This window comes from Seriola dumerili, unplaced genomic scaffold (genome assembly GCF_002260705.1).
Source record: "Seriola dumerili isolate Sdu_G_001 unplaced genomic scaffold, Sdu_1.0 BDQW01000149.1, whole genome shotgun sequence".
NCBI lineage: Eukaryota > Metazoa > Chordata > Actinopteri > Carangiformes > Carangidae > Seriola > Seriola dumerili.
Genome location: NW_019174404.1, coordinates 20,099,785 through 20,119,141, shown reverse-complemented (window position 1 = coordinate 20,119,141; position 19,357 = coordinate 20,099,785). Strand labels below are relative to the sequence as shown.

General features: G+C 39.6%; 2 protein-coding genes across 4 annotated transcripts; both read left to right on the top strand.

Annotated features, from left to right (window-relative positions):
* Positions 1-153: 153 nt before the first annotated feature.
* On the top strand, positions 154-15,227 carry wdr35 (WD repeat domain 35). Of its 3 annotated transcripts, XM_022750345.1 has the most exons (28): positions 154-586; positions 692-809; positions 1,682-1,753; positions 1,895-1,987; positions 2,067-2,195; positions 2,360-2,493; positions 3,110-3,275; positions 3,378-3,523; positions 3,860-3,985; positions 4,798-4,983; positions 5,197-5,232; positions 5,340-5,400; positions 6,431-6,575; positions 7,045-7,114; positions 7,338-7,391; positions 7,496-7,605; positions 7,740-7,959; positions 8,092-8,172; positions 8,314-8,450; positions 8,987-9,190; positions 9,383-9,529; positions 10,004-10,136; positions 10,299-10,409; positions 11,172-11,336; positions 11,684-11,824; positions 12,001-12,157; positions 13,368-13,608; positions 14,552-15,227. In XM_022750345.1, the coding sequence occupies exons 1-28, from the start codon at positions 563-565 to the stop codon at positions 14,700-14,702; spliced, it is 3,558 nt and encodes a 1,185-aa protein (XP_022606066.1). In that variant the 5' UTR covers positions 154-562; the 3' UTR covers positions 14,703-15,227. The 3 variants fall into 3 exon arrangements, with proteins under 3 accessions (XP_022606066.1, XP_022606064.1, XP_022606065.1); XM_022750343.1 differs by lacking the exon at positions 5,197-5,232; XM_022750344.1 differs by lacking the exon at positions 5,197-5,232 and having other exon boundaries at positions 553-586; positions 652-809.
* Positions 15,228-17,670: 2,443 nt separating this feature from the next.
* LOC111226080 (potassium voltage-gated channel subfamily S member 3-like) lies at positions 17,671-18,972 on the top strand. The gene has a single exon (XM_022751173.1). The coding sequence runs from the start codon at positions 17,671-17,673 to the stop codon at positions 18,970-18,972; it is 1,302 nt and encodes a 433-aa protein (XP_022606894.1).
* Positions 18,973-19,357: the final 385 nt, after the last annotated feature.

Genomic DNA, 19,357 nt, shown 5'->3' with positions numbered 1-19,357 from the left:
GTAAAAGCCAAGTGAACGGCTCCATTTAGTGGTGAGGAAAGGAAAGGGACAGCTCTTCAAAAAGATGCCAATCACAAGAAAAACTACAACTACCAGTGTCACCCTAATCTCACTTCTTCCGGTTTACGGTTACCACGGGAGACCGAGGGAAGCGACAACCTCTGAGTACTGGAGTCTGCCAACACAAACAACGAAAAGTCGAATTTCAACTGTTCTTTTTCCGATACTTTCGCTAACATTATTCACTATAATCGTAGTCAACCCTCGACTTTGTCAGGTTACTCTTAACGTTAACAGTCCTTAGCAGTAGGTAACTGCATCGCGTTAACTGCTAGCTAACTGCTAGCTAACTAGTAAAGCTAACGATGAAGGCTAACGTCACATTCTGCAAATTCAGGCTGCATGATGTAAACTAGGCTGAAAATGTTAGCTGGTTAGCTCACTATAGCTGTCTAGTGCTAGCTGACGTTTGGTCAGTGTCTTTTTATGATAACTAGTCTAACTCCGCATCAAGCAACTCCGTGATAGAGTGATAGTGGTCTGTAACGTTATCACCACCACCATGTTTATATACCTCAGCAAGAAGGTGAGAGTCTCCTGGGCTCAGCCATCTACCCAGCCATCTATCAATTCGTTAGTTAAGACGTATAGTATTGGTTAACGTGTGGCTGCATTTTCCCATGATTTATAGATTGCCATCCCCAACAATATCCATCTAAAATGTGTCTCCTGGAACAAAGACCAAGGCTTCATTGCCTGTGGAGGGGACGACGGTCTCCTGAGAGTACTCAAGCTTGAAACTCAGACAGGTAAGGTCAAGGTATGGAGCAAACAACCTGCACGGCTCCTGTAGACAAAGTCGTGATTTCCAGGCTATCTCTTGCTACACCTGACCTTAGTCATAAATACAATCTACATAACTTTTAAAAACATGCAGGGTAACTTTTCACAAACACGTACACAAGTCCCTCTAATTTCCTATAATAAGTTTTGATGACATTGTTATAATACTTGTATACTTACATTACATAAATGCAGTCTATCCCAGGGTTATAATGACAGCATGCAAAATTTGTTATGAAATGGACCATTATTGGTTACCCACATACTGGTGTTGGCTGGCCCTGGTTTTAGTTGTTTTGCATCAGTTACACTGTGTGTCCTTGTTCACGTTTCAATATTCTGCATATATTTATTTATGTTTGCTGTTAGCTTTAGTGTAGAATAAAAGTGATCGGTTAGATTACCCTGCATAAACTTACATTTTTTGTTTGTGATGTATAATGTCCTGTTCATCCAGCTCTGTGTTAAAGTTTATTTGTCCAAGCTGTTATCTAATACCCATGTGATTGAGATTTGAGGGATATTGACAATGGCTCTTACAGTGTGTAAATAATCTTTTGTAAGCCTTTTGGCTCTGTTATTGTACCTAAGGTTTCAGACACTGTAAGTAGAAATGGTAATACCTTGCCCACTCCGTCTGTTGGACAGACCTAATGTTATTATGTTAAAAAATGTAAAAAACCACCAACCAAAAAGAAATAATAAGAACTCTGTGATGATATTCATCACCATACTACTGTTCGTGTGTCTGACTTATAAAAAGTTTTTTAACAGTTTGCTTCCTGAAAATTACTTGTTAATTATCTGCTGTTCTACTTTGACTGTGGTTTCTCAACAGATGATGCCAAACTTAAAGGTCTTGCTGCACCCAGTAATCTGTCAATGAACCAGACCCTAGAGGGACACAGTGGTAAGTTGTATTCAGATGCTGCCAAATCTGTCACTATTATAGTATGTGATATACAGCCAGTGTCCACAAAAGGAAATATGCCACACCTTATGTAATGCCATAGACAAATTGTCTGACACTTCACAATTGTTACATTTGCAGGTGCAGTGCAAGTAGTCACGTGGAATGAACAGTATGAAAAGCTGACAACCAGTGACCAGAATGGACTCATCATTGTCTGGATGCTCTACAAAGGTGATTACTGCTGCAAACAAAAAATCTAAGTTGTAATAAATTTGGCTTTTATAGTTCATAGTCTTTTTCCCTTCCTAAGGTGCGTGGTACGAGGAGATGATCAACAACAGGAACAAGTCTGTGGTGCGGAGCATGAGCTGGAACGCGGATGGTCAGAAGATCTGCATTGTGTATGAAGATGGAGCTGTCATTGTTGGCTCTGTAGATGGTAAAAAGCTTTACAGTGTGATTGCTAGAAATCTGATAAATGGTGATCAGTCACAATAGTTTTTCAAACCAATTTAGATTAAAATCACTAATGCTCCCTTGACAAGGAATGCTTTGTTTACATACTGTGCAAATGAGTAGCTCATATTGGCCTTGTTTTTGTAGGTAACCGGATTTGGGGAAAGGAGCTAAAGGGAAATCAGCTTGCTCATGTGGCTTGGTCTCCAGACAGCAAGATCCTCCTCTTTGGCATGGCCAATGGTGAAGTACAAATCTATGACAACCAAGGAAACTTCATAGTAAGTGCATAAGTTTAAGTAAAATAGAAATGTCAGTTCATCTTAGTATGTACCCATTTAGCATTACATGGCCTTCTGACTCACAGGGTGCTAATTTTACAAATAAAAATGCAAGTGGAATGCAGAGTCAAGTGTGCAGAGGGAATGGCAATGCACACCTTGCAGGCTTTCAGTGCTCATGTAAACAGCAGGTTTAGAAAGAATCTGTTATCATACATTATCAGAGGTTATACTGTGGGGCAAAACATTGGCTTCTTTAAAGCTTTCAGTGCAGGGACATTCTCTTGTTCATGATCCAGAAATAAATGTGGATGCTGTAAAAGCCCCTTAATGTAGGACTTGAAAATTTGAAATTTGACTTCAAAATAGACACCGTGGCAACTTTTAGCAAGAATGTCCATTACTTGCTAAAAGCTACACTTTGCATCATGTACTCACATGAAATTGATAGAAAATATTAATCACTTGATTGACTTAGTAAGATAACTATCCTGAAAACAGATTAGTGGCTTCATAAGCATGAAAGCAGCTTTGTTTCAAGCAGATCCTATCATCTGCTTGATTGTACTGACTACATATTAGCATATGTTGACTTTTGATGTGTGTTTTGTTTCAGATGAAAATGACCATAAGCTGCCTCACTAATGCGACTGGAGCTGTCAGTATAGCAGGTATCCACTGGTATGCAGGAACTGGGGGTTACGTTGAGCCAGACTGTCCGTGTCTTGCTATCTGTTTCGACAATGGAAGATGTCAGGTCATGCGCTACGAGAATGATGAAAGTAAGGAAAAAAGCCTTCAAAGACTGCAGTATGCGCTCCAGGTTACACTTCGATGAAATGTTTACCAGTAATGATGAGCTATGCCGCTGCCTTGTTCTGCAGACCCAGTGTGTATTGACACTCTGATGAATGTGGTCAGTATCCAGTGGAATCACTGTGGCAGTGTTCTGGCGGTGGCTGGTTCTCTCAGAGCCTCAAATCTGGATAAAGAATTCAATGTCGTGCAGTTCTACACACCGTTTGGAGAGGTGAGGGTCAAGATTCTGTTCCCTTACTTAGACAGAGTTTTACACATGAACATAGGCGTGTGCAGCACTGTACCATGTAATGTTCCTGTCATTATTATATGTGGGACCAAACAGAAGAACTGACATAAAATGGACTGAGCTGATAAAGAATACTGTATATTTTGTGTTTTATATATCTGTTTAATTTTGTTTTGTGTTTTTTTAATTTATGAATGACATACCTTGCAACAACAGATTCTCTGTTGCACCATTCCTACATTGTCTAGTAGGTAGGGAAATAGAAATGCCATGAGACAATAAAATGTTTTCATTTAATGCTATTTGGTGTTTAAACAGCATCTGAGGACTCTCAAAGTTCCTGGGAAGCAGATGACAGGAGTCGCCTGGGAGGGAGGAGGGCTACGTATTGGCCTGGCTGTGGACTCCTACATCTACTTTGCAAACATAAGACCAGATTACAAGGTAAATGCCAACATCTTTGGTTTTGCTTTAATTAAAGTTCTTTGAAAGAAGCAATTCTTCAAGATCTTCTTACACAGAAAACCTCCAATTAATCTGTGTATAGATGCTGGCCAGTTGCAAACTGAGGCTATAGGGCAGAGTTTAAAAAAAAAAACAGATTAAGTAAAACTTATTTTCATATTGAGACCAAAATCCAAATAAACAGTAAATCAGTACATTGTTTGGATTATATTGGCACAGTGTTTTCATGTTTCAGTTGTGTTTGTAGGTTATTTTGGTATTTTTATGATGTTTATGAAGCTTCACTCTTTAAAGACACCTGACTTGCAGAATCTGCCCAAAAAATGTTGGCTCATATGTTCCAAAGTGTACATATCAAATATTCTTTACACACATTGAAACTGACCTGTGATCTATTTTAAATGAAGATGGTGAAGTTAGTCATAGTAATAAGATGTGGTCAGCTGGCTTATAAAGTAGTATGAAGATTATTCTCTACCCTATATACTGTTACATCTAAGTAGTTTAAAAAAATTCCCATGAATCTACAGGAAAAATTGCTACTTGAGGGCAGTGGCTTCATCACTACACCACCCAATAAATACCTTCCAACAAAGGGCTTTGAAGGAGTGTGTATTTTATTTCATGGTTTATTTATATGGTGGAAAAGAACAGAGAGACATAGATCAGAGAAGATACCAAAGAAAAACCTGTCTAAATCTACCAAACTATCTCTTGTCACACACTCCCCAGGGTTTAGAAACCTCGCACAGAAGGCGAATCTCACCAGCTCTTTAATGTTTTTTTTACAGTGGGGCTACTGTTGCAGCACAGTGGTGTATGCATACACAAAGCCAGAGCGGCAGGAGTACTGTGTGGTATTCTGGGACACCAAAAACAATGAGAAGTTTGTCAAATATGTCAAGAGCCTGATGTCCATCACAACCTCCGGGGACTTCTGCATCCTGGCCAGCAAGGCAGATGACACGCAGCCTCAGGTACAAACACAGGCTTACAAGGTAACAAGTAAGAGGGAAGCAAAAAAAAACTATACTAATACTCAATATAATACTCTATACTAATACTTACTCTACTGAGTAGACCTAGAGAAATGCAATAGGGAAGATCTACAGTAGATACAGAGTGAGCTAAGGATCACAAATGTTTCTCTACTGTTTTGCCCCCCGTTTTTCTAATTCAATGCCACACAGGAGGATGCTGAGTTAGAGTCTGGGAGTCATGCAAGGGTAATGTACAAATTAAAACCCACACTCCCAAAATGAGGACTAATTGCTTTGTTATAGAATCTTAGATTGATCCATAGAGTAATGTTGCTCTGCTGTGTGTTTTTCAGTATGTCCTGATTCTGTGCAACTCCATTGGGACTCCACTGGACTCAAAATACATTGACATTGGTGAGCGTTTACAATAAACAGAGATTACATTCACAAGTCAACACATCTTTAAAAACATGCTATCCATTCAACTAGCTGTGTGCCCTGCTAGCTTGCATACATTGAGCTCACAGAAGTGAACTGGGTAACAAACTTCTTGTGGCAAAACTGTGGGTTGATATAAGTCGTATTTTACCGTAAAGTTGGTGCATTTTTTCAAGACAATGTGAGAGATCACACCCTATGTATAGTTAGATGTGAAAAGATGGTTGGCATTCTGCCACCTGCTGCCCACAGCTACAGCTTTCATGGTCCCACAGTATCCTATAGCAAACAGACAGAGAGCACAGGGCGTCTTTATATCTCACAAATATTCAGACATGGCCAAATGTTTGCTGAGGAGCTCACGCCAAGATACTTCAAAGTCTGCAGATTTGAAAGACTCAGTGGTCTGAATGGGTTTGAGATATCCCACCTTGGTAAATAACCAGAGGATGACTTCAAGTGTGCACCTTTTGGTGCAAAAGGTTCTCCTCCTGGGGCCACATGCTTTTCTCAATAGACTAGTCAAAGTGTATCTGTTTGAGAACACACTGTATTATCCTCTCAGCACTTGCCTGTTGGAATTTATCCACACAGAAACAGAATTTCATAGTTCAAAGTTAGACAAAATATTTACAGTGATTTACAAATATTTATTTGCCAGATTTTACAATGTATTGTGGTGAAGTATACTTAAAGTGAATAAAATGTGTTTTATGTCATTTTTCACCAATCAATAAAATGTGAACACCTACTTACTGTTTATGGATATGTTCTGAGACTTAACAACAAATAGAAAGCTCTGAAAGCCTCTTGATTGGTGGCATTCATAGCATAGTCCACTGCATTTGAAATCTGAGGCCAAAAGCGGAGCACACACATGATCCACCAAATGACACATATTAAATAGTTGATAGAAATAAATTTGCTCCCAAACTACAAACGTTATACAAACTCTACATTGATCTTCATCTTTATAATTAAGTGTGTTACTTGTTCACTTGGTCAGATCCACTATTTGTCACCATGACCAAGACACATGTGATTGCTGCATCCAAAGAGGCTTTCTACCTATGGCAGTACAGAGTGGCAAAGAAGTTAACTGCCCTGGAGATCAACCAAGTGACCAGAACTAAGAAGGAGGGAAGAGAGAGGTGGGTTTTTTTTTCAGAAAATGGCATAACATTTACTTTACAATGGACATTGGACAGTGTCATGAAGACATTAGGTTTGTAGTTAAAAAAGCCAGGTACAGGTGGATGGGGACAAAATAGAAGGACCATATCAGAACTTAACAGTACATATCAAGCAGATGATGGAAAGTTACAGGGAGGCAAGATAACCACAAGGCTAGATTCTGTGAGTCAGTGGATGAAACCTTTGGATTACTGGCTCACTGTTACAGTGTAGAGTGTTGGTACTGACAGCACCATGAAAAGGATTCATTCATCTGAATAAAATGCCACTGAGGTTCCAGACAGGCTGGGCATGACCTAATGTTCTGCCAAGACTATCCTAGTATCAAAATCACAAGTCACCGCAGTGGAAAGGGCAACTGTTTGTCTGTCTGTCTGGCTGCCTCTCAGGCTCTTCCTCATTTGTTTTCACTTCCTGTCATTGTAGGGTCTATCACATTGACAGCAATCCATCTGGAGCCAATGAAAGTGGTCCAGATTTTGCAAAAGCCTTCACAGTAAGTAGCAAAAACATTTCTGAGGTATTTTAGTGCAAATTAAAGCGATTTCTTTTTTAAATATTCAATCTATATTCAATTTAAATGAGTAAATTAAGAAATATATAAAGTAACTGTAATAAACTGACATTCTTTATTAGCTCACAGAGGAATCCATTTAAAGGGACAAAAAGTATTTTTTCTCACTAAGAAAATAATTTGTCATGGTTCATGTTTGTTTCAGGCAACTCGAGATCCCATCTGCTGTATCACAGCAACAGATAAGACCCTGATTGTGGTACATACATTTCAGTTTTTATTATACAATTTTGAGCAGTGCATTAAAATTCAAAGTAAAATTAAACTAAAACACTGAGTGTTTGGGTGTATGTGTGCTTTTAGGGCCGTGAGTCTGGCACCATCCATAGATACAGCCTCCCAAACGTTGTTCTCATCCAGAAATACACTTTGAACAACAGAGCCTACTACCTGTCCATGAACTGCAACTCCAGGTAAGCATCAATTTATTTTTTTAGTGTTAATAAATGACAGTGTACAGATATCCATTGTTAGCTCTGAACGGTTTGTTAAATTTGATATTGTATGTAGGGCAGCGTCGTCATATATAATCATTTTGTTGCTCTAGTCGTCTGGCGATAATTGACATCGCAGGCGTGTTGACTTTGTTGGACCTGGAAGTTCGTGCTTCCACGGACGACAGCACTGGGAACCAGGCGTCTGCAGGAGATCCATCCAAGTTTGAGCGCAAAGATGTTTGGGACATGAAATGGGCAAATGACAACCCTGATCTTTTTGCCATGATGGAGAAGACCAGGATGTATGTCTTCAGGAACCTAGACCCAGAGGTGAGTGCTTGGTCTTTGTGTGATGGTCAAATAACACCTCCGTTAAAGCTGTAACCTCAAATGCATCGTTGCACTGTTACTAAATAAACATTCAGCAACTGTTATAATTATCTGTCATATCTTAAAAAACAGGAGCCCATCCAAACATCTGGATACATTTGCAACTTTGAGGACCTGGAAATCAAATCTGTCTTGCTTGATGAAATCATGAAGGTAAACCCTCTGAACAAGTGGTACATGGTATGAAGAGAGACTCTTCATATAACTAGAACTTTGTTGCAACTGAAAAGGTGAAGTTTGTATGTGTTTATGGAATAAAAAAAAAAACTCAGTTATGTGATGATTGTCTTACAGGATCCAGAGAGGCCGAACAAAGACAACCTCATGAACTTTGAGATCCGCTCCCTGAGAGACAGTCGTGCACTGATTGAAAAAGTCGGAATTGAAGATGCCTCACAGTTTATTGAAGACAATCCTCACCCAAGGCTCTGGTAAATGCAAAATGATGACCTTTACTTTTGATTTGACATGGAACAGGGTTATAAGTGTAAATGTGATTTTCAATTTATAAATTTAAAGTAATTTTTTAATGGATGAGGTTTTGGTTTTGGCAGTGTCTTCAGTGACACACCTAGCATCTAACTAAGACTAATGCACTTATGTTGACAGGTGTTCCCATTATTTTGTCCATCCAATTCAAATCAATAAGCTTAGGCTAAATAACAGACACACGTCTTTGTATAATGTAATACAATTCAGCAGTACCACAATTGCAGCCTCCAAAATGATCATACAGTTGAGTCACAACCTCTGTAACACAATTTCAATAAAAACTCAACAATGTAACTTTGGTGTCACTAATAAACCTTCACCATTGGTTATTCGTATACTCTATTAATACCTCTATCCAGTTTATATCTAGATGAACTGTAGAGTGGGTATAATGACTTATGCATAAACATCATGCCATGCAATCCTACTGGTAATAATAACTAACCACCCCCTTCCTCTGTTATCAACCTGTCAGGCGTCTGCTAGCTGAGGCAGCTCTGCAGAAGCTGGATCTGAAGACAGCTGAGCAGGCCTTCGTCCGCTGCAAAGACTACCAAGGCATTGAGTTTGTCAAGCGCCTGGGCAACCTGCAGAGTGAACCCATGAAACAGGCGGAGGTGGCAGCTTACTTCAGCAGGTTTGAGGAAGCTGAGCGGATGTATCTGGATATGGATCGCAGGTATATTTAGCCAAAACTGTCTGGGCACATTTGATGGTGATGTTGAAACTTACCCTTATACGTCTGGATTCAGGTCTTGTTCATTTGTTGCTCAAATCGCATTATAATTAAAGTCAACTTTACCTTAAGGGTTGCCACCACTTGTTCAGGCATGATGGTAACAGTGTACAATGGACATGTCTTTCTCTGTAGGGACCTTGCCATCAGCCTCAGGATCAAGCTGGGAGATTGGTTCAGGGTGCTTCAGCTACTCAAAACTGGCTCTGGGGACTGTGATGATACTCTGTTGGAACAGGCGTACAATGCAATCGGAGACTACTTTGCTGACAGACAGAAGTGGTACTGAGATTTTGTTTTATTGTGTCAGTTATTCATTATCTGTTTATACAGCCGTTATAGATGCTTCACACTAAGACACAGTCATTGACAAATAACAGTCATAAACACAAAAAAATGCCCTTTCCTACCTACAACTACATTATAGTATGCTATAGAGTGTGATACCATTTATCATTTGTTTACATGGTGCTTATAAATCCCAAATAGGGGAGTTAAAGTGAAGTGATAGTGTTTTATTTTTTTAATGCAGGAGATATGCATTATTAGAGTTCCAAAGAGCAACAACTATACACACTCACACCATTTAATATTTTATAATATATAATCATTTGTTCTATTCAGTTATTTTATATATTCCCAGTACCTATCAAATGTCTCTATATATCAGGTATGATGTTATAATTGTTGACAAAAAGATTCCATCATCATGACCAAATGAAAAACTGTCATATTTGTCCATTTTTTTGTTTCCAGGGTTAATGCAGTGCAGTATTACCTTCAGGGCCGTAACCAGGAGAGGCTGGCAGAATGCTACTACATGTTAGAGGACTATGACGGCCTGGAGAGACTGACCACTGTTCTGCCAGAGAATCATAAACTTTTACCAGTGAGCGAAATGTTTAATGTTGACCAAACATAATAACACTTTGATGTTCTCTTCAAGCTGTATGTGGAAGTTATAGATCATAGTGACTCTAAAGCTGTACCCTTAAATAAAACTCACTCTACACTATTTCATCCGTGGCCATTCTCCATCTCTATGTTGTAGGAGATTGGACAGATGTTTGCCACTGTGGGCATGTGTGAACAAGCTGTGAATGCCTACCTTAAGTGCAACCAGCCCAAAGCTGCTGTTGACACATGTGTCCATCTGAACCAGGTGAGAGACAGACCAAAAACTTCTGGCGCCACAGTTTTCTAGTGACACTCTGCGCACATTCCCCCCAGTGATCTTCAGCTGTGGACCAGAGCAGTCACTGTGGCAACTGCTGTCCTCCCACTCCCGTCCTCATCCTGAGTGATATTTAGCTCAGGAGTGTGAATGCTGCTCTCAGACTTTTCCACTATAAATTTTCACATTTGGCTCAAGAAAAAAAAAGACTCAGGGTGGACATTACACAAGAGAGGAACTTTTAGCATTATGTGTTATGTGACAAGAGTATAGCCTCTATACAAACTCCGACTGTTTGTCTTTGTAAAAACTGTTTAGCCACAGCTGGCTTTACTTTGAAAGACATTAAATTCGTGCTGTAATTGACCCTCTGTTCATCCAAAAGGAGAAGTCATTAGCAGTTCCAACTTCCTCTCTTGCAGCCAGTTTCTCCTGCTGCGGTAATGCTATGTTACTGACAATGAAATGAACGGGCTGTCACTTCAGTTGTTTCCGCCTAACTTTGCTTTTGCCACAGATTGAAAAAATGGAAAAATACAGTGACTTCAAGTGTTATCTAAGTGTTGTGCTCCTAATGTAAGTTTGATATGCAACTTCAGGTTTTACTACAGTTAATTACAGGGTTTTACTGACATTTCGTTTCAAGTAAATTTATAACAGGCACTTTGTTCAATACTATGTTCAAAAATCTACAGGCAAAAGTAATGGTGCTGTGATTGTTTTTGAATGAATGTTGTAACTTTCCTTTAGTGGAACAAAGCAGTGGAACTTGCCAGGACCCACAACATGAAGGAGATTAAATCTCTTCTTTCCAAATATGCCTCACATCTTCTTGAGAAGAATAAAACTCTGGAGGCGGTGGAACTGTATCGAAAAGCCCACCATTTTCTGGATGCAGCCAAACTCATGTTTAAGGTAGGCTTGTGTTTTATGCTGATCACTTTTGAGTAGCTTAATGAAATGAATGAATGAATGTGGCTTCTACATTCAAATGTAGAGGTCACTTGCAAAATAACAAAACCAACATTTGAGCATAGCAGGGTCATTATTTATCACATATTTTCAGCTTCCATCAACACTTTTAAAGCCGTATGTTTAACAACAGGCTTAATAATCTGAATAAAGGTGAATCACACCTGGGAATGTGTCTCTTCATGGAGTAACTAAGTTTTTCAAAAATATATTTGGCACTTTGATAACTGAGAGAATAATTCTTTACCAAATGGGCCCTGTACAGTGGAATGTGTGGCTACTGTTTGCAGATAGCAGATGAGGAAGCAAAGAAAAAGACCCGACCACTGCGGGTAAAGAAGCTCTATGTGCTGGCAGCACGTCTTGTTGAAAACTACCATGAGCAGGTGAAAACAGCACAGCAGAGCAAAGCCAAAGGGAAGAAGTCTGAGGTACCCAATATATACAATATACTTTATTTAGCTTTTGAATAGTGTTTAAGACCCATGAAACTGTATAGTCAAGACTATATTTTAAGTTACAGAAATGCATCATATACTCCAATAATTGTATTGTACTGATGCTGAAATACATACATACATAATTTTCCTTCATTTGTTATAATAAGGCAACATTTGCACTCGCCGGGCTGCTCGAGGAAGATGCAACCTCTTCAGACAATCGTATTGTGGACAACGCCTGGCGAGGAGCGGAGGCTTATCACTTCTTCCTGCTCGCTCAGAGGCAGCTATATGAAGGCTATATGGAGAACGCCATGCGCACAGGTATCCTCTAGGGCTGAAACCAGAAGTCAGTTAATTGATTAGTTAAATGAAGAGGTAACCATCATGGAATAATCTTTTAAGTCATTGCTTCAAGAAAAAAAACATTCACTGTTTCTCAAAATGTAACACTATGAATACTATAACTTGACTGGACTGTTGGTCAAAAAAATACAACATTTGATGTCAATTGGGCTCTGAGAAACTGTGATAAGCATTTTCCAACATTTTTATAGACTAAATGATAAATAATAATAATAAACAATCATTTACAAATTAATCAGTGATAAGAAGTTCTCTTTAGTTTCAGCCCAAGTATTTTCCTGACCTACTCAAAGATACGATTTATGTACATGAGCTGTTATTTACTCATACTACGTTAATTCTATGTTCCAAATCATATATCATATTTTATTATTGTCTCTTAAAGTACATTTGTCTTTTTCATTTATTATTGATCCAGGTCGTGAATATTATTGTCCACACACCGAGGTAGACACTTACACGTGTAGCATCTGTAAAAAAAAAAAAAAATCATTATACCACATTAAGTTAGGTACATTTTAGGATCAATTTTAAAATTCCTTCATAACTAATGGGGTTTAAAAAAAGACTACAGACTAGACTACATTGTTTAACCTTTAAAATCATATCACCCTCCTCAGTGTCTGTGGTCTCCTAACTGTCCCACAAACTAAACTAAAATCTAAAGGGACTGAGCCTTTGCTGCTCACTACATCATTTTAGAATGTTTAGTTGTGTTAATCATTAACAGCTCACTCATATACGTGTACACGTCTGTATTTATCACCTTCTTTATCTATTTGCCCTTGTGTTTCCTCAGCCCTTAGGAGGGAATTAGATGTTGCCTGCGGTGGTTAAAACTAAAAATGTAATTTTTTTCTAAAATCAACTCAATTTGTGAGACACTGAAGTCATGTTCCTTTATACTGTGAGCAGATGCATACATAATGAGTGCAAAAAGTGGCCTATGCAAAACTGGGTTTGTCCTGCATTTGAGGCCAGTGGACGTGTTTACATCTGACAACTCTCAAACAAAGGCAAACATGGAGGAGAATTATCACAGCAAGCAGTCATATGCTATCAGACAAGTTGTTGTGATTTTATTTTTACTTTTTACTAGTTTGACAAGACTTTACAAAGTCAAGTTAAGTCTAGTCTCACTCTTCACTTTTTATCTCCATTTTTAAAGCCTTACACCTGCGTGAGTATGAGGACATCATCCCAGCAGTGGAGATCTACTCTCTACTTGCCATTTGCTCCACAGCCAACCGGGCGTTCGGAACATGCTCACAGGCCTTTATCAAACTGGAATCCCTGGATAGTCTGTTGCCTGAACAACGGCAGCTTTATGAGGATCTGGCCCTGGAGATCTTCACCAAGTACACCCCAAAGGACACCCACATGGTGGAGCGGGAAAGATCAGCAGAGGGGTGAGGGCACCAATGAGTTCATGTCAAACCTTTGCCCCAAACACAGATGGGAGGACCAGTTCCCCGAACTGTTTGGCTGTAAAATCACTTTATGTGTTATTCTAATGCCTTTGAAGAAGAGAAAGTTTGCTATTTTTTCCTATTGGATTCATTTGAATCGAGGCTGATGGTCCACCATGAGATTAGCTTTGCTCTAGTGATGAATGTCCTCCTCTCAAATGAAAGCTAAAGTTAATTTATGTTCCACATTCACTGACCAAACCAAACTATAGCTTCACTAAACCATTAGGAAGCTATTGTGAAGTTATTTATTAGAGCATGACCCAATAATCTGAGTGACCAGAGCAGTTCACAATGAACAACATCCAACTTCCTATATTTCAGTTTTCAAAACAGAGATGTTTTTACTTCTGACTTCAAACAGATGGTTTTACACAATCACACAATAGTTTGGTTAATTTTTGAGGATGAAGTCTGTCACAGAGCCAGTACATGTGGGGGATATAAGTAACACTGGGCCATGAATTACTGTCACTCTCCAAAATTCACAGATAATTCAAAAATAGTGAAATTGCTAAGAAAAAAAAAAAAAGATAAATAAATAAAAGAGAATAAAATAAATTATATTAGACAAAAAAAGGTTGTTAGTCTTACTGCTCCATACTAACACTAACATACTGTATGTTATATCAAATTTTAGCAGGTTCCATGAAGCTGACACTATCTTGAGTAAACAAGGCAAATACTTATTATTATGTAGTATAATAAACAGCATAGAGCACCAGAGCCAGGGACATATTTGGTGTAAATTGCACAGTTGAACTGGTCACTCTTGGAAGCTCCTTGTTTTCCTTTTAACCCTTTTACTCTTTTTCTGCTGCCATACCATATGTCAAAGTAAAATCCCTGAAATTACTAATTAATTCTATTTTTCTTCTTTTAGGGGTGAAGGAAAGTTACCCACATGCATCGTGACCGGGCTGCTGATCCAGGAGTACCAGTTCTGGATGTGCAGTGTGTGTAAACACTGTGCACTAGAGCAGGAGATCAGCAAGTATAACTGCTGCCCACTGTGCCACAGCCCTGTGGCCTGAAGCCTAATACCTTAAGTTTCATAAAAACTTTTTTACAGACAGAAAACTGCATTTCAAAGCTTTGTAATGTTGTTTTGGTTACATTTGTTTCTTTGTAAAAAATTTTTGTGGTAAATTCTTGAGTAGGCAGCTATGAAAGTGCAAACATAACAAGCACCTAAACTGATGTTGTCAGCAGTCAAAACAGAAAAATATCTTCAGTTTGTCTCTCTTTATTAACTGTTAAATATTTTTCTTTTACCATAAATATTGTAAAACACTTGAATTAATATAATTGTTTGTTGGCTATTTTTGTATTCAAGTCACATACAACAATTTATGTATAAAAATTTATTTTTATCGGAAATATTTAGCAATCCATTTTCACTGACTTGAAAACTAGAAATCCCACTTCATCCAGCAAATAACAAGTGTCTGTGCAGACCATTTGTAAGGAGCTCTCAAGTATCTTCAACCAGATGAACAACCTCTTTCAGTGATGTATGCCCCCTGCCCCTCAGAGGTCAGTTTGGTGGACATTAAACACATGGATCGATGGGAAACACTGTTTGATTGTGGGTTTAATTCTTGGTACATGAAAGAGTTGGATGGAAATAAACCAGTGTGCACATTTCTGAACTCGAGACAAAAACATTTGCCTGAACGTAAAAAAAACTTGACCGTAGACATTAATCACATGATAAATAATTTACACAACACTAATGGTTGCAGAATATAACTTTAATGAAGTAGGTGTAAAACCATATCCTACTGGCGCCACTGCTAAAGTCTGGACTGAACTGAATCTTGCTGGTCTGAACCCACACATGCTGATCTGTCTCTGATAGTCTCCTTCTGCCATCTGCTGTCAGTAAATGGCATCAGTTAGACCACACAGCATAAAACAGCCACTGTATCAAGGCTGTTTCTACACACACACACACACACATATATATATATATATATATAGTATTCTGTTTTGCATATTTTAAGGTCATTTTCCATAATTTGCTGTATAATGTGCGTGGTGATGATACTGCTAATGTTCATTACACTAAAGACTCTGGTTGTGCCAGTGCAGCTTGATTTGTCAGAACTTAATCAATATTGAAATTGATGAATGTTCACTTTACTTTATCTTTGCTGGGCTTTTGTGATCTTTAATTGAGAATTGAATGAGTAGTTGCAGTGTCTCATCATATTTTAAGTAATCCTGCATCACACTGGGGTTCTTCAGATCCTTTGACTCATTCACTTAAAAAGACGCACTTTTTAGGACTGCCCTCTCCTGTTTGCGGTTAGGTTTTTGTAATGTTTTTTTTTAACATGCAATCCCCAATAGGCAAGAATGTTTTAATTATTATTAAGTGATTTAACTTTCAGCTCTGACTGAAAGCACAACCCGCAAGTTTTTATGCTACTTCAAGGAACGCTGGCGGCCTTATCCACGTTGCACACCTTTACTCCTCTCCTATCAAACATTGCATCAATATTGAATGTATTGTCAAACACTATCCACGATGCAGATATGCTACACAATAGGCCTGCTGCTATATTTAATCTATTTTTATTTTTATTTCCTTTGCAACATATTGTTTATTTAGTTATTTTATACTTTATATCCCCTCTGCTGTATTGTGGTAGTTTTTGCCATTTATTTTTCCGAAGTTTAATCTCATTTGATATAAAACGTCCACGGGAAATATCCACAGCACACAAAGATGCAAACCAATTAACAACAAGAATAATGTGAACACTTTAGCCTAAAGGAACATCAAATATTTACAGTGATAAGTTTGGCTGGTAACGCCATGACACATCAGAGTGTAAATGTATTCTACATCGCAGTTAGTAGGGGGGGGGGGGTTGTGTGTGTGTGTGTGTGTGATGGACCAGCCGTGTGATCAGCTGTCCTGTCAGAAAGCTGCGTCCCGCCCTGCGCTGGACTCAGAGACACCACCTCACCGGGCCGCGCGCTGAGCGGAGCGGAGCAGAGCAGCGACAGGACATCAGCGGGACGACACATGGCCAGGTGAGCTGCTGTTACCGTTCCCTCCCGCTTTTGCGTCTATGACGAGACGTTTGAACAGGGAATATAAGTATTCTCCTGCTGAGCGTTTGTTTTAGAGAGTTTGCCGCAGCCACTTTGGAAAAAGCGCAAAAGTCTGCTTTGTTTTTTCACTGTTAACTGTCTGTAGTCATCGATTCCTCCCGTTGAGTCTGCAACAACTTTTGCGGCTGTAGCAACGTCTCAAAATCTGACCTTGGCTCGACATCCGCTGCAATTTGAAACACTATATTACAGCGTAACACAATACAAGTGAGACGGTGCTGCTCGGTTAAGAGCTGCAAGCAGGACAGATAGCAGGTATTGATGACTGCTGTCCAATAATCAACTCACTGTTTGCTGTTTGCATGTAAGGAATATTGGATAGTAAACATAGCTTTATTCGAAATACACAGATGGTGCATCCACTGAATTTTAAATTAGTTGTAGTTTTATGATCTGAACCACTTACTGAGCCTGTTGTCCATGTGTTAAGTTTAATTTCTGATGCATTTTTATATCTAGCTAATATCTAACTAATCTTAAAAGTTTAATAGTGTTCATTAATTGCAAGTAAATGAAATGTCTGCATGCATTCAGCATGCATGCAGACAAACTGTAGAGTGCTGTCATGATGTGTAACATGTAATTTGCCACACAAATAGAAACTACCTAACTGTATTTTTAACATCTGATGGAAACATTTTATCTCCAGATTGTAAATAAAAAAAAAACGCACAGCAAGTGATTCTGTCATTTAATCATGGGGCGTCACAGAAACACAGATGCTACTTGATACTGGTTGGCCCTGATGTAAAGGCTCTCAAATGACAAACAAGAAAGTGTGAGGTGTGCTAATTTCACTGGGTTTCTGTGCAGGCAACAACGCCTCTGAGATTTTCACCGGGAGTCAGTGAACAGCTTCTAAGCAGCTGCTGCACCATGGTGTACGGTCAGATCTTCCATCAGCACAGCTCTGACGACTGCTTCATCAATGTCAACGTTGGAGGTTTCAAACAGAGGATGGAGCACACCGTGCTGAGAAAATTCCCACAGACACGCCTCGGACGTCTCCTGTGTTGCAGCTCCACAGAGGCGATCCTGGAGCTCTGCGACGACTTTAGTCCCTCTGAGATGGAGTACTATTTCGATCGCAACCCTCGATTCTTCTGTTACGTCCTCAACTTTTACCTCACAGGTAAAATCCACCTGGTTGACGGACTGTGTGTAGTCTCATTTTGTCAAGAGATTGAGTATTGGGGCATAAAGGAGCGTCACCTGGACTTCTGCTGCAGCAACAAATTCTATGAGCTGAGGGAGCTCTCTGAGGACAAGTGCTGGGATCAGAGGAGCGACGACCTGCAGCCCCACAGCTCAGACTCCTCCAGTGAGGAGCTGTCGGCTGTGGAGGAGAACATAGAAATGTTTGAAGGCTCCTGGTGTGCAGATGTCCGCAGGAATATCTGGATTCGACTTGAGAATCCAGGTTACTCCACTTCAGCCAAAGCGATGGCCGTGGCCTCCCTAAGCATGGTTATCGTCTCCATTGTGGCCATGTGCGTTCACAGCATGCCGGACTTCCATCAGGTGGACGCCAATGAAAAAGAGATCGAGAACCCAGTGCTGTCGTTCTTTGAGAACCTCTGTGTGCTCTTCTTCTCTGCAGAGTTTATTCTTCGTTTGGTGGTTGCTCCATCAGCCAGGAAGTTCTTGTGCAGCCCTCTCAATATTATTGACTTAATGTCAGTTATACCCTTCTATGTGACTATAGCCTGTGACATAATGGATGAAGGTGAAAGCACAGAATTGGAGAACGTTGGCAAGGTGGTGCAGATCTTGAGGTTGATGCGAGTGTTTCGCATCCTAAAGCTGGCTCGCCATTCGGCTGGCCTCCGCTCTCTCGGCGCCACGCTGCGGCACAGCTCCCGCGAGGTTGGGCTGCTGGTGCTTTTCCTGTCTGTGGGCATCTCCATGTTCTCGGCTCTCATTTACTTTGTAGAGAAGGAATCTCAAGAGTCAGAGCTGCAGACTATCCCCATTGGCTGGTGGTGGGCCACCATTAGCATGACCACAGTGGGCTACGGTGACACCTTCCCCGTTACGCTTGCTGGGAAACTGATAGGAACCCTGTGCATCATCTGTGGACTGCTGATTGTAGCTCTGCCCATTACTAACATCTTCAACAAGTTCTCCAAGTTCTACCAGAAGCAAAAACACATAGATCTCAGACAAAGCAATCACTGAACCCTCTCAAGCAAGTGCTGCACGGAGCAAATTAGTAACTCTTCATCACTCACAACTCAGGAGAAGGTGTAGTAGCAGACGCATACGTGTCAGGTAGCTGTTCAAATCAGGATTATGTTTGGTTCATCATTTTCTATGCGAAAGGAGAACAAAAAAAAGACTGTATGAAAGTGATATAAATAAATGGGGATCAAGCAAATCGTTTTCTCTTCTAAAAACGGTCTCAAAACATTTCTAAAACCAAGTAAACATCTCCATCTTGTTTTGTCTAACCCATTGGTTTTCAGTATTTTTCACTTCAAGGACCCGACACAAATTAGACCAAGGTCCCAGATACCAGATACGATTTTTGCTTTTAGATGTTTTATTACAGAAAGTGTTTAAA

Excerpts from the sequence above, each read along its gene's own strand:
- LOC111226080 (XM_022751173.1), top strand. The coding sequence starts at position 17,671 with ATGGTGTACGGTCAGATCTTCCATCAGCACAGCTCTGACGACTGCTTC.
- wdr35 (XM_022750345.1), top strand. The coding sequence starts at position 563 with ATGTTTATATACCTCAGCAAGAAG. Across the intron at positions 2,196-2,359 it reads CATTGTTGGCTCTGTAGATG|GTAACCGGATTTGGGGAAAG; the intron begins GTAAAAAGCTTT and ends TTGTTTTTGTAG. Across the intron at positions 9,530-10,003 it reads TTTGCTGACAGACAGAAGTG|GGTTAATGCAGTGCAGTATT; the intron begins GTACTGAGATTT and ends TTTTGTTTCCAG.